This window comes from Lissotriton vulgaris, chromosome 3_1 (assembly GCF_964263255.1).
Source record: "Lissotriton vulgaris chromosome 3_1, aLisVul1.2, whole genome shotgun sequence".
NCBI lineage: Eukaryota > Metazoa > Chordata > Amphibia > Caudata > Salamandridae > Lissotriton > Lissotriton vulgaris.
In genome coordinates this window covers 479,861,102-479,875,988 of record NC_141689.1, presented here as the reverse complement: position 1 = coordinate 479,875,988, position 14,887 = coordinate 479,861,102, and the positions used below count along the sequence as shown (strand labels likewise).

The window sequence follows — 14,887 nt, the reverse complement described above, 5'->3', positions numbered from 1 at the left end:
ACGGGGCTATGTTGGCAATGGATTGTGTTTTAACTATGCGTTTCCTGTGTCCGCACCGTGAAACCATACTGAGGGACACATTCTACATGTGATGAAGGCGCTTGGTATTTACAGTAATGTGGCATAAGAGGCTGTTTCCTGTTTTGCTGCCAAAGGTTCGACAAGAGGTGATTGGTTGGTTTATGATGAGTAGCCTCAGGCAGCAAGGAGAGGAGGTAAAAGGGGGAAACAGGAGGTGAAACGGTAGAAAAGTGTGACTGATAGGCACAAATCTAGTGTAAAATGATTTCCAAGTGTTTCCTACACTGAATGATTGAAATCAGGTGTTGCCATGCTTGAACAAGAATTATACATCCTTGGATTGCAGTGATCCACTTCCTATGTACATAGACCATTTGCTAGAAAGGTAGAAAGGGCAACCTTCCCACCTCAGAAGGAAGGTTCCATATTTCATTTTCAATCCACCTAGCTGGTGTGACTATCCATCAGTAGAAAGCAGCAACTCCTGCCAATGGATTGGGCTTGTGTGTCCGATGACACCGACCCATAATTCACCACAGCAATGACAAATGATCGCCTCGAAGCAGGTCATACAATACTACAAAAAACTGCTGGTAAAAGCTCCATTGAAAGCAGTGCATGCAGTGACCACTGAACGACAACAGAATGACTGGTACCTGCTTATCTCGGAACTCGCGGGCGTCCTTCTCGATGTGACCTTCGTAAAGGTTGGTCGTCATGCTCATCAGTCCCACTTTCGACAGCCCAAAATCTGTCAGCTTTATATGTCCCAGTGATGTTACCAATAAACTGCAAATCAGATATTTACACTGTTATTTTATGGTCAACACATCGTTCATTTCAGCAACAGCTGGCAACAGTATGGACGGCAACCTAGAGACATACTGCAGGAGTCATCATCTGTGTGTGCTCAATGGAAGGTCACGGTACCCGAGCACCATGAAGGTCAATCCGCACAGGCACCATCAGCAAGTTTTGGGGAACAGTTTGTCATCTGAATTTACACTTACAGCGAGCAGCATCCTTAATCTAAGCTACACAACAGGAAAAGCAATGTTCGACTGTTTCCGATTAGCCGAACGTCGGAGAGACCGAAAGTAGGTTAGCTATTTACCTGTGGTTTACCGGATGTAGTGTGAATCACCAAAGAAGAGCAACAAAGAAACCGTATAGATTTAAAAAAATGGCATTTCTGTCTTTAGTACCACCACTATGTCTAAACCACTGCCTTATTGGAAAGCCTGAAACTATTATTAGTGCGATGAAAGACTAGGCAAATGTTTGTGGGGTACACGCTTGATTAAATAACTGATGGCACTAGTTTGCGGAGGATCCCTAACATTTTGCAATTAGGAACCTGAAGATGGGGGCTAGCCAGGATGCCAACCCACAGGGTCGGCTTCAATGTGGAGTTCTGCACCTACGGCGACTAATTTGTTCAATGATCCTGTTCACAGTGGATGCCTTGCGCATGGCGCAGGGGAAGGCTGGCGTATAATCTGGGAGCCTGACAGGCCTTACAGGCACACTACTAACCACTGTGGTTACTAGTCATGATCAGCCAGGACAGGCAGAAACCTTGAAGACCCAAATGGATAGCGGTTCTTGTTGTTCGGAAGGTATTGGCACAGAGGAGCATCTACAAATAATTCTCTGACCAGGCAGTAAAGAGCATTTCCCAAGAAACTCTTGAGAAGTTAGGTACAATCGCCTTGACGCTAGGCACAGCTTAGAAGCTTTCTTAGCAGCCTTGGCAATCTCAAAGGTGTAGTAAATAAAGACCAAAGACCATATATATGACCATTCCACTTTGCAAGTCATAAATTGAAATGTTTTGTGACCCACAATTTGCGACTCGCAAAACTGAATGTACAACAGTATATGAGACATTGTTTGCGATTCCCAAATGGATTGCAAATGACTTGCCTCATAAATATTCATGAGGCAGGTCAACATTATCGACCCATTGGGAATGACCAGCACTCACAGGGATGGTGGTCTGCTGGGGTCAACAGACCACCATGTCTGCGACTGCTTTTTTAATAAAGCAGGTTTAAAAAAAATGCATCCTGCAAGGGAAAACGGGATGCATTTAAAAAATAAAAATGAAGCATTTCTGTTTCATTTTTTGAGTAGGAAGTGGTCTCTGGGACCACTGCCTGCTCTTATAAAATATTTTCGCTGCCCCACAAAAAGGGGAAGGGGTCCCCTGGGGACCCCATCCCATTTGTTACTGGCTTGCCACCTACTTGAAGCAGGTGGTAACTGCAATTGTTTTGCTCCCGCATTTACGGTTTCAAAACAATTGTACATACCAGTGCCGCTCGCTATTAGGAAGAGATGACCTTAGCATGCCACTTCCTAATAGCGATTAGCAAACCCTATATTGCGAGTCGGTAATTGGTTATCGACTCACAAAATAGGTTTTGTACATACCACACTCCTTTTTAGCAGCCGCAAAAGGGCCGATTTCCCGTTTGCAACCGCTAAAAAGGGTTGCACATCTGGCTCTTAATATCACAGTAACATAAGAGATACACTCCTAAAATGTGTGCGTTTTACAGGACACGCGCTTTCTTATGCTTTACCTAGAGAACATGGAAGATTCTGATTGACCTGCCAAGAACGGTCTCATTAATTGAGTAGGAACGGCTAATAACATGAGAATAAAGTCAGGGAGGTAAAGGTCGTAGTTTCTATGGCAGGATGAGTGTCCTGCTCCCTACCAGGCTGTAACAGCGCTTGCCTAATAATACAACGCATCACCTGAATGGCTCAGTGGGAAGACCCTACCACTCTTCGGGAGTGAGTAAATGCTTGGGAGGGTCACAACTTGGACCCACGATTGTGTAGGCAAGGGTTAGGTTGCTTTCTGGGACCCTCATACGTATAGATGAAATGAGACATCTACCCCGCCGAGCTCATAAGCTTTCAAGGTGTTCACAGTACAACCCTCAGCAGGTGCAGCAGATTGGGCGTCCCTCAAACATGTCTGCATAAAAAGCGTGCAGAAACCTACATTCACATGGGAAGGTATACAACAATCTGCTGCCCAGGTCTAGGGCTATGGATTGCGTTGTACACATTTTTTAAATAACTTGAATCAATTGCAGGAAAAGCAGCTTAGTCCCAGAATATATAAACCTCAAACTTGCAAAATGGCGGCTCAGGCAGGCTTTTATAAAGGTCATTTGGCATCCACGAAGAAAACTGCTGAAGCTGATGCATTCGAATCTGCAAAGTTTGTTTCAATGTTGAACACACAAGACATGCAAAGGAGGCAGGGCAGACAGCACTCAGCCACGCTGCTTATCAGTAAGAGACATATGCAGGTCTAAGCAATACAGCACACATGTCCCTGCAACATGAGTACTGTTCAGACAGGCCGGAAATAAAAATAAATAACAATCAAAGTGCAATTATACAAGCATAATCGGCTAGGCGGAGCAGAACAGGCAGATGCGAGAAACTGCAAGTGTGCCTTTTTTACTGCAAACCGTTAATCCATTTCCTAGGATTTAAAGAGGTCCTCTGACGAAATTCCTACGCTGTGTGGCATTTCCAGGATTACAGGCGCCATAAAGCTGTACAACAGCATGAAATCAGGGAAACCACCAGATGCCTTCTCAATAAACATGCAAATGCTCATTGACCACTGCCCATTCGAGGTTGGTGGTTCTCACTTTAAAAAGCTTCACTCTGACGAATATAACATTAATGTATGGCTACACAGTACTCACTTGTCAGGCTTCAAGTCTCTGTGCACCACTCCATAGTTATGAAGATACTCTAAGGCTAACACCGTCTCAGCAAAGTACATCCGCGCCATGTCCACAGGCAGGGGCCCCATGTTTTTGAGTAAGGTTGCACAGTCTCCACCTATGTCAAAGGCAAAAGAGGTATCAGGGAATCAGTCAACACCCTTGTAATAAGAATCAGCTGCATTTCATTGGTCCACAGAGAATGCAGAGGCATTACAGGAATATCAGAAATCACATCAGTTTTATTGCCTCGTTCATCGCTGGTGCCACGCAACACACAAGTACATGTTAAGGTCCAGGTGTTGTGTTTATATGCGCTCGCTATGGTGTGCACGTCATATTCGAGTTTGGAATAATGGTGTTGTCACCAGGCAGGTGCTGGGAGGACGATGTTATGGGTGGTGCTGAAGAGGAATACATCTAGATTTAAGTACTACTTATAGTGCACGTATTACATTACATCATGTTTATACATCGTTAAATGTGATGATTTTATTAGTTCTTCCAATGTGTAGCAAAAGAAACCCCTACAGGGGCCACCAATACCATATACTTCGGTACATGGAGCCAGTAGAATTTGGCCTCTGTCTTCCATTTCTAAAAATTGTGCCTTAATAATAATAAGCTTTTGCAAAGCCATTAAGTCTTGGCTGTAATGTGACGAGCTATTGGCTTTGCCAACATTTGTTTTCCAGTTGCATCAGTGTCCAAACATTAAGACGCCTGCACACACCTGGCAATAGGCTTGCTATTAAAGAAAATCCTTTTCAAAATGGCCACCAATGTGTATGTATGCATATACGTGTGTTATAATTCTATCACGCATCCTAAAGCAAATATCATTGTTAATTTATCCGATCCAGCATGGAGGACAACCATGTAAGACTGGGAAATTAAATATTAATAAAAAATAAAAAAAACACTTGTGCAAATTGTGAAAGAGAGAGGAAGACGGCCTGGCAGTGCTTTCCAGCTGCCATTCTATGGTTAAATACAAAAACATTCCAAATCGCCACTGATGGACAGCATCAGGGAGTAGGGCAAGTGAGGGTTGAAGGAGTGACCAACTCATAATTATCGGGGTGGGAGGATTGAAGGTAGGGGGCAGTAAACAATTACATGTGGAATAGCGTCTGGAAAACAGTTGAAGGGGAAAAAAACACTTACAATTTCCAAACAGTGCTCCATACAAAAGAAAAAAGAGCCCCCTTGGTTAAAGGATACAACTCATCAGAACAGTGTGAGACCCAATCGCTGCTGGCTGGGCAAACACACGACTAGGGAGGAAAACCATTAAAGCAGAGTCAGTTAAGTTAGATGGCAAAAGCCATCTAAACATAAGCAGAGGTCTGACTGAAAAAGTCCACTATGTATGTTGGAAACAATAAGTCTGGTCAACAGACAGCTAAACCTGTCTGAAGCAAACACTTAAAAGCCAAGCCATGCCTCTTCAAAAGGTAAATTAGTTGACAAAGAAGTGGGCAGCTAAATGGTTGTGATCTATCTATATTTCATCAAACAAAAAAAGTAGCATAAAATGCAGATCACAAACACACCACACAAGCTTTTCCTAACAGATAACAAAAGTTGCAATTATGTTTGGTTGGGGGAAGCGATAGACCTACATGTGTAGGGAAGAGTGGGAAATTCAGAGGAAAGCAGGGAAAAAGTATCAGTGCCAGCAATGACCACAACTTCTGTGTACCTCTGACAGCCATTCCTCTCCATTTCCTTTCGCTGCAAATCTGGAGACTCCCTCTGAGATTTGTCTCACCAAGAAACCTCTTTCTAGACTTTGAAACTCTAATGTCTCTGGTGTCTTACTTTCTCTCTCTACTCTATGAGGACTCAATTATCCTGACTAAGATGTTCTTATGACTCAGAAGTCAAGCCTTTTCCTCCTCATTTACTTTCCATTCTTTTTTTAACCCTTTCCTCCCACAATTTTTCTGAAACTACATATTCACACAGAGGAAGATCAGGTCGTAGAAAGGACTAAGAGGTTTGAAATGTTCACTTTAACTCCATAGGTCCCTTTTTTCCGACCTCAATCACTTATGAGTATAAGGAGGAGTGCATTCTAAGAAGCAAGACTGAAAGGCTCTCAGGCTCTTTAAGGTGCTGTCCCATGTTATCCTCCCACCTTGCCTTCACACACACCTCAGTTACTGCCGTACAGAGTGTTATGTAACTAGGCATAGCTCAGACCTGAACCTGTGCCTTCCACTGGATTTCATTTTCCAAGAACCCTAGGCTTTTAGCCCCTTCCCTGCGGCGGCTATTCCGCCGCAGCGCTAAGGGGGACGCTGGGCCGTGCGGCGCTCCCGTGCTCGTGACGGAACAGCTCCGTCACGGCTCGCGGCGGAGCTGTGCTTGTGACGGAACGGTTGCGTCACGGCCCCGCCCGCTCTTTAGAACATCAGTGCAGGCGCGAAATTCACGCCGCGCAGGCGCGGCGAGCGGGCCGTGACAGAACCGTTCCGTCACCAGCACAGCCCACCCGAGGCTCGTGACGGAACGGTTCCGTCACCAGCATGGGAGGGGTTAATAGCCGGTAGGGATTGCATTTCCATGAAAGGATAGGGCATTTCAGGAAACAACCAAGTATTTAAATGCTTGTAGTGGACCTGCAAAACCTACTGTGCTACATATTTAAGTAGCACTTTTAAAGATCCACCAGGTCTGTCATTGAAGCCTGTGTGTGCTGATTTAAATTGCCACTTCAACCTGGTAAAAAATGATTTTGCTAGGTCTAAATCCTCTTTTTCAATACACAAGTCACCCTTAGGGTAGGCCCTAAACAGCCAATTAGGAAAAGGTGCACTCTACTTAAAAGGTTGGACAGGTACTTTTTTGTTCAAAGTTGTTATTCACTAATGCAAGGCCTACCTCTCCCATAGGATAATGTCTTACATTTAATAAGTGATAGCTTTAGTTTGGGAGAAGGTAGGAATGCCATTTTGGTGTCTGAGGAATTGCAATTTAAATCCATTTTCAATGGTAAAGTCAGATTTTAAGACACAATTATGACACCACAAGTGTTGGCATTTTCTTGCCATAACCATTTGGTGCCTACAGCCATGTTTCCTGAGTCACATGACTAGGTGTAGATAGCAGTTGACCATCATATATTCCTCCCAGACAGCCACACAATAGAGGGTCCATGTGTTTGGCAGGATGGGTAATCCTGACTTTAGGTAAGGGCAGAGCTGTAACTTGTCACACTTACACTTCAAAGATCCTGCCTCCACTAACACACAAAGGACTTCACACTAGCCTATTGTGCCTACAGACAGACTGGAACCTGGAGAGGAATGAAGGAAATTCCAGACCTGTGGACTCTGCCAGGAAGAACAACTGCCCAGCTGCCTAAGGACTGCTTTGCTGCCCAAGGACTGCTTTGCTGCCCAAGGACTGCTTTGCTGCCCAAGGACTACTTTGCTGCTCAAGGACTGCTTTGCTGCTCAAGGACTGCTTTGCTGCTCAAGGACTGCTTTGCTGCTCAAGGACTGCTTTGCTGCTCAAGGACTGCTTTGCTTCTAAAGGACTGCTTTGCTGCTCAAGGACTGCTTTGCTGCCCGAGGCCTGCTTTTACTGCACCAGGACTCTTACGCTGCTATGAGCTACCTGCTGAATCCAGCTTGCCTGTGTGGACCCAGGACATCTACAAGGGTCAGTTGGCTGGCCCCTTGTTCAAGCCACATGGACATAATAGGCTCCTTTGATGTCAAAGCAACTCCACTCATCTTGATGCATCTCGTTGACATCAACGCATCGTAGTAAAACTCCTTGCAAGACTTGGCGACTCCTTGGCCGGTGACGCAGCTTGATGCCGTAATCTTCACCCTCCCAGCATAATGCAGCTCATCCTTGGTGCTGACGCTTTGCAGCACAAATCTGCACAGCCCCAGCAGCTTCCCCGACAACGCAGGACCCCGCATCGCAAGCTCCCATAACAGCTCATCAGCTCTGTTGCTGCACAATGCATCGACACTGGACCTTGCATCGCAGCTCTTCAATGACTCTTTGACGCTGACCGTGCAGCTCAACCCAAAGAGTTTGCATATCTATGCCCAGGCCACATGCTACTTCATCCTAGGCTATCTCATTGACTTCAAAGGCTAGTTAGCTGCCTCCTGTTCGGAGCTACATGGACACAACAAGTTCCAAAGGCATCCCTGCAACTGCACAGCTGACCTGCTGCACCGGCCCTACTTTGACCTGCAACTGTACCGGCCTGAGCCCTGCTGGCCTCTGCTGAAGTGAGTTCCTACCTGATCTCCAAGAGGTGCCTTACAGGTTCTGGAGCCTTGGTGTGGCATCAGTTGAGCTCCTCCTTTAAGAAAAGGCAAAATGTTGATGGTTTGGGCTCTCCGCCACAGTGAACGGGTCAGTTCACGCCAAGATCTTGCCATCACCCAGTGCGAAGCACTGGTGAACCTGACTCTTCGTGGTACACCAATAACTGGCAACACATGATCTGCACTTCATGCCACAACAATGACAGCCCACAGTAACTACCAACACTAATCTCTAGCACGACCACCTGCAATGTCTAACAGGATCTTCGTGCTATAGTTGCAGCCATCTGCAATGCCCAGCCTGCTCTTTGCAGTACAGGGATGACCATCTGTGACCCTCTCCCAGCTCTTCGCAGCCTGCTCGACCACAAACAGAATTCTTCACGCTGGACTATAGAATGTAACTTGATGTCGGCCTGAACTCTTGCAAAACCAATTACCAGCGAGTGTTGAATTGTGCTTTTAGTAGCTATACCTACATTAAACCTATAAAACAGCATATCACTGGTTCTACTGATTGGATTCTTGCTGTTTTGGTGTCAAATAATGTATTGAATGTAATCATTCTTCTAAAATGGTGTGGGAATTTTCTTGTGTTCTGTTTTTGATTTATTACTGTTTGAATGTTGCATAAATACCTTACACATTACCTCTAAATTAAGCCTGACTGCTTTTGTGCCAAGCTACCAAAGGGCTACATTTAGTGACTTTGACTCACTCTGACAAGGAATAAGGCTGTTGCTTGAGTAGGATTTCCACCCACATCAACCACCAATTCACCTTCTCACACTGGAGCATTTTACTTTTTTACCCAAATTAAGATGTCTAAAAAACAGTACATGGTAGAAAATACTGCACACAAAGAGAGGAACCATGACCTGGAAAGCGAGTCAATCAGCCTGCAGACGCCAGAAGCAGATGGGAAAATAGGAACCGAGGTTGCTATAGCGGAAGCTGCTTGAAGCTTACACTTGTTAACTTGATGGACCTCATTATCTTTGAATCCAATCTGGATAATTAAACTTGAAGTTTTGTTATATAACTTTTTTCTGGGAGTTGATGGATTCTTCTCAAAATACATTCATGATGTCAAAGTTTGTTTTCTCTTTTGGCAGCGAAAACCCCCTGCATGCTCTAATTCATTCATCCCAAATTCTCCTCCCCTTCAACACTCAATGTGACAAACGCCAAACATAAATACTGTTCTTCATATTCCTCTTACAGCTATTGCACTGGTCTTCCTTTCTGTCTGCGGTATTCCATATATTTTGTTATTTAAACTCAGTTTATTGTCACTCACCTCCTTTAAGCCTCCACCCTATCCATCTCCCTAGCAAATCTATTCCTGCATTTGCACTTTCAGATCAGAGTTCTGATGTGTGTGCACAAAACCAATTTGCTCTTTCAGCAATAAAAATGCACTATTGTTCCTTGAAGTGACGAAGAACTACCATTTTAAATCTCATCTCCACATTTACAAGTAATTTTACCTTTTCCTTACTCTACAATTCAAAAAGAATTTGGAAATCGTGAACATGTGTTATGTTATGTTATAGTAATTTATATAGCGCACGGCTGCCCCAGCCAAGGGGCTTCCCGGCGCTGCGATAAGACTGAATGCAGAGAGTTAGGGGCACAGAGAGAGAGAAGCAATTACTGAAAGAGATGAGTTTTGATGGCCTTTCTGAAGGCCAAAAGGTCCTGCAGGCCACGGATAGATTCCGGAAGACTGTTCCATAGCTTGGCAGCTAGGAAGCTAAAGGATCGGCCGCCGATCCTTTAGCTTCAGTATAGAGTACTTGTAAAGATTTACTTTTTAACCCTGAACCGGGATTCTCTCCCCTCCCCCAGACATAATTTTTCCTTTTTTTCAATTTGTCAGGAAAATATGTTGTGTTTCACCTTACATTAGGTTATTATTCTGGTCAGAAATGTCCATTAAAGTAAGGTTTCTTCACACTGGACTTATGTCTAGGTAACAACAACCAAAACAGTGAAGAAGTGACGGGCGAGACGTAGGAATGCAAATAGCATTTTCAGCATTAGCTTTACCCACTAGTTTCGGGAACCTTAGAAGCTCTTCAGATCACAAATAAACAAACAACTGTAATTTCCCCACTATTGTTTGCTGAATTTCAAGACTATCTATAAACAATAACCAGAAAGGTGTGGGCATTTAATAGATCGAATAAATTGCAAGGAGGCTGTGAAAATGCACTGGTTAATCCAAGGGACAGGTCTCACAATTAAAACCATGTTACCAGCAGTGTAATAAACTGTCTTTCCCACCATCAGGGCCAATTTTAGACATCTAAACAAGAATCTGATAGAATGACAAGATACATATACAATTTAGAAATAAAATGAAGATTGCTAACTAAACTTTCTTTCATCAATAAAGGACATGTTACATTTCTTATGGAGTAGGAATGTACGGCGTCAAACAAGTGCAGAGATCGCTAAAATGCTATAGTGAATGTAAAGGCTCCTTGCGTTCAGTGACCCAGCAACCAAAGCCCATCATAAAAACAACAGAAGTCTCATTGATTTGGCAACATGGATCTCTTTTTCTCCCTTCAGTTCTAGAGTCTAAAGTACAGGAATTCTGTGAGTTCCCTAATTTCTTAATACTTTTACTATGGATACAATAAAAGCCCACCAGTTTGGCTAACAAATGCACTTACAACAGACTGTTACAATAATCACTATCCTGTGCGACCAAGAAGATTTGTATTTGTTGCATTGTCTGCATCAAAATCAAACAAAGTAACAACCTTCCACTCGAACTACAATTTACTGAAAATAAAGACAGACAACTAAAACCCTGTTCATAGGGAATACTAACTGCATCAACCAGCACATCAAAGAGCACCCAATATCATCAATTTTCCCCCTGACCACTGTGTTACTATGCCTTAAGATATTGCTGAGTTTTTGTTTGGTAACTCTCAGTCTTTCAAATAACAATCCTCCTGAATTGACTAGTAGTGAGAGCTCTGGTGCTGCCCTTAGACAGTATGATAACGCTGGACAAACCACTCTAAAAAGAAAACACCCCATTTGACATTGAAAATGGTACTGATGAATAGGTCATATGGACACAAAAAGGAATATTAGCACTGAATGCTGAAAGCTTCTGCTGCTATTATTGTATAAAGCAAACTTAAAATGAGTGAATGGTTTCCTTTATTACAGCAAGACAAACTATGTGCTAGAAATCCGGTGTTATTATAAGTGCAAATATTTTTCTAGCCACGTTGCTGGGTTTCAGGTATATAGCGATCACAGAGCCCTCGCCGTTTTCAGAGGCTAAGTACACTGTGTTTCTCTTGAACACATGAAACCATAAAACCATCCCCGCTTCCACACACCTTCTACATACTCCATAACCATGCAAAGGTGGCGCCTTGTCTCAAATGAGCAGTACATGCTGACGACAAATGGGTTCTCGGCAAAGGTGAGGATGTCTCGCTCCACGAAGGCTTGTTGAATCTGGTTTCTGAGGATCAGGTTCTGTTTGTTAATTTTCTTCATGGCGAATCGCTGTCTCGTTTGCTTGTGGCGCACAAAGTAAACAGCACTGAAAACAAGAGCCGAGAAATAGAAAAAAGACAAACATGAGATTCATTGGCCCAGATGTATCAAAGGTTTTTGCCCATTCTGTGTCTATGGGGAAATGTGTTGATACATATGGCCCATTGTTTTTAATTGAGCACATACAGTTGGAAACATCTTTGTTGTTGTTAAAACAAAGTACTTTAAGTATTGTAGTTCAATCACATGCTGGAATGGTATTTATGTAGCACTTTCCATACCCCTTGTGAAGCATATTGTGCATATCTTCAGCTATATGAGTACTGAGTGTGGACTAGTGAACCCTCATATCAGAATTTATCTTTTTTGGGTAACATGTACAAGGGCGACTAAGATCTATAGGAGCAAAAACCATCAACCAATATTTTAGGACAACCCCAAATTTAAAAACCTTACAATTTTTACCTCATACGTTTCTGCCATGGAAAATTACCGTGTAAAAAGGTATTCCCCCCCCCCCTCCGATATCAGTTAGCAGAGTATGATAAAAGTAACTGGGGCTGCTCAATAACTGAGTTCTAGACCTGAAGGAAAAGTTAAAGGATTTATTATAAATATCTCAAAATGAAGCGAAACAGTATAAATGCCATAAAGGCTCAAATGCAAAGATATTACAGAATAGAAAAAAAATCTGAAATCCATTGAGCAACAAAATCAAAGTTAGCTCACAAATCTCCCAAAAATCTTGGTCACCCCCAGAATCCAGGGTTTCTTATTCATAACTCTTGCGTAACAAATTAGTTAAAACTGCAGATTCATCATAGAATGATCACAAGTGACAACTCCTTAGCAAATCAGAAGTAATAGCTTGAACATCTTTATATCTTCACACTACCTCATTCTAAGATAGCATCCTGTATTTTTCGTGCCCTTGTCATCTGGAGATGTTTGAATTGATGTGTGTGAATAAGTGGAAAACGAAAACAGAGAAACCACATTGGACGAAACAAAATCATGGAAAGTCTATTTTAAGGAAAGACAATATTAAGGATATTCAAAAACAAAATGAAAATATAAAGGAAACATTTTAAATAAAAGATAATTTTAAGGAAAAGTTCAAAATTACAATAAACTTGGGTGGAGTTTAGGCTTACTGTGGGTTTTGGTATCAGGGATGGGAAATGCTTCGGATGAGGGTTTTTTAGGTGTCAGGAATAATTTGAGTTTGGCATAGAAAGGGGTTTTTAGGGTTCAGGGATCGGTGGAGGGTAATGGTGTTGAGGGGTTATAGGATTCATGGAAGGGCAGATTTTAGTGTTGGGAAGGGCAGATTTTAGTGTTGGGGAGGGTTTTTAAGGTTCCATTATGGGTAGGGGCTGGGGAGGTGAGGAGGATTTGGGGTAAAGGATGGGGTGGCATTTAGGATGATGAGGCATTTGAAGGATTCATGAATGGGTGGAGTGGAGATGAAGCAAAGCGTTTTTAGGGTTCGGGATGAGAAGTTTAGGGGGATGAGGAGTTTCCATGTGTCATGGATGGCTGATGTTTGAGAGTGGTTATGGTTTTTTAGGATTCAGGGATAGGTTGAGTTTGGGTGTACTCATGTTTTAAGGGGTATGGGATGGGTGGGGTATAGGCTTAGAAAGGGTTTTATGGTTCAGGAATGGGTGGCCATCCCTTAAGATTTAGGGATGGTGGAATGTTTGGGTAGAAAAGGCTTTTAGGCTTCAAGGATGAGTGTAGTTTAGGTGTGGTGATTAGTCTTTGGGGCAAGGATTGATGTTGTTTAGGGGTAGTGAGGGATCAATGAATTAAAAGCATCCGAAGAAATTCCCTGAAGTAAAGCACTAAAACAAATATAACTAAATTGTTTCTAAAAGTAAGACCTGCAACCATTGTATTTACACTTAACAATTAATCATTTGAAAGCCTGTTTTGTACCAAAAAGACATTCTATGAATTTGTTTCAACAAAAAGGTAAATACAATTAATTCTCAAAATTCTATTAAACAGTTTAGATGAAATGGTTTACCAGTAATAGTATTTTGTTTCTCTATGAAATCACATGCAACCTTTGAATACAGCAATACACATTTATATAATATCAGTCCACACAAATGAATAGGACTCAGTTATCCAGAGGGACCACAGTGGAAAAGACTCTGAGTGAGTCAACATATCTGGAAGATTCAAAGTTTCAATGATAAACCTTGCATTTATTACAGTGAGAAACATTGCATCAACTGTCTTCGCTCTCGCAGAGCTTGTGGGCTCTGCGAGAGCGAAGGAACCTGATGAGAGGCTTGAAAAAAGGGAGTGAGTGACAGAATCAGTATCCAAATGTAGTTTTCACCTAAAAGTGACACAACTAATTCAAATTGGAAAGGCGATGGAGTACCCTTTCCGCCAAAATAATGGCCAGACTGCAGGATTTATATATTGGCAGATCTTTAGTGTTACGATGGTTCTGACCACTTTACCTCTGTCTTGGTTACACCCTTCCAACAACCCGACCGAGTAAGGGTCGTCGGAAGGTCATTTGTATGTCCACGCATATAATTTAGATGGGCGGACATACATGTCAGTTGTCACTTGAGGTTTTGTAATTCTCGAGTCTGACTCCATTTTGTTCTGTGCCACCATTTTGTGTTGCCCTCACGTAGGCCTGTGAACGTAGCCTGGCGAACAAAGTGGCCTGCCCTTCTTAGTTCATGTATACATTAACTAGGTTTCTTTTTGACTCTGAAATGAACTGTAAGAAACTGACCTCTTCACCTTAAACTGACCTCGCAAAGCCAATTTCCCTGATCGATCTTTGTCTGAGATTGCCAATCAATGTTCAGGACATCATTAACTTTTAGTTTCCTTGCACATGCCTTATCTTGTTCAGCATCTGGTACCGTTTCTTTTTTATGTTTCTTCATTACATGGGTTATGCTTTCAATTATAGGTTTGTCCAGCTTGTGGAGATTGAATTTGGGACATTCCTAATAATTAACTTTTGGGTTGGGATACTGTAAATTGAGTTTTTGTTATTTGATACTTTGTTTGAAAATGTACCTTATTGGCTAGAATTTTGTGCAGTGGGTGTACGTTTATAATGTGAATATTGGGTATAAAAGGAGACGTCTAGCCTTAGTAAAATGAGCAGTCTCCTGAGAATTTACACCGTGATGTATTTCTAGGATCACTGTTACTAGCTGCAGCTAATAAACTTGGTCTCTGATGCCATCCAGAAGTATTCCTTGTCTCTGTATACCAAGACAGGAG

General features: G+C 42.6%; 1 protein-coding gene across 7 annotated transcripts in view; it reads right to left on the bottom strand.

The window, feature by feature from the left end:
- Nucleotides 1–14,887, bottom strand: part of MAST4 (microtubule associated serine/threonine kinase family member 4) — a 1,854,902-nt gene that overhangs the window by 125,805 nt on the left and 1,714,210 nt on the right. For all 7 annotated transcript variants that reach the window (XM_086960700.1, XM_086960701.1, XM_086960706.1 and 4 more), the window contains 3 exons: nt 11,455–11,663; nt 3,762–3,900; nt 678–810 (listed from right to left, as the gene is read on the bottom strand). In XM_086960700.1, coding sequence (XP_086816826.1) covers nt 678–810; nt 3,762–3,900; nt 11,455–11,663 — 481 coding nt within the window. The remainder of the gene's footprint in view (nt 1–677; nt 811–3,761; nt 3,901–11,454; nt 11,664–14,887) is intronic.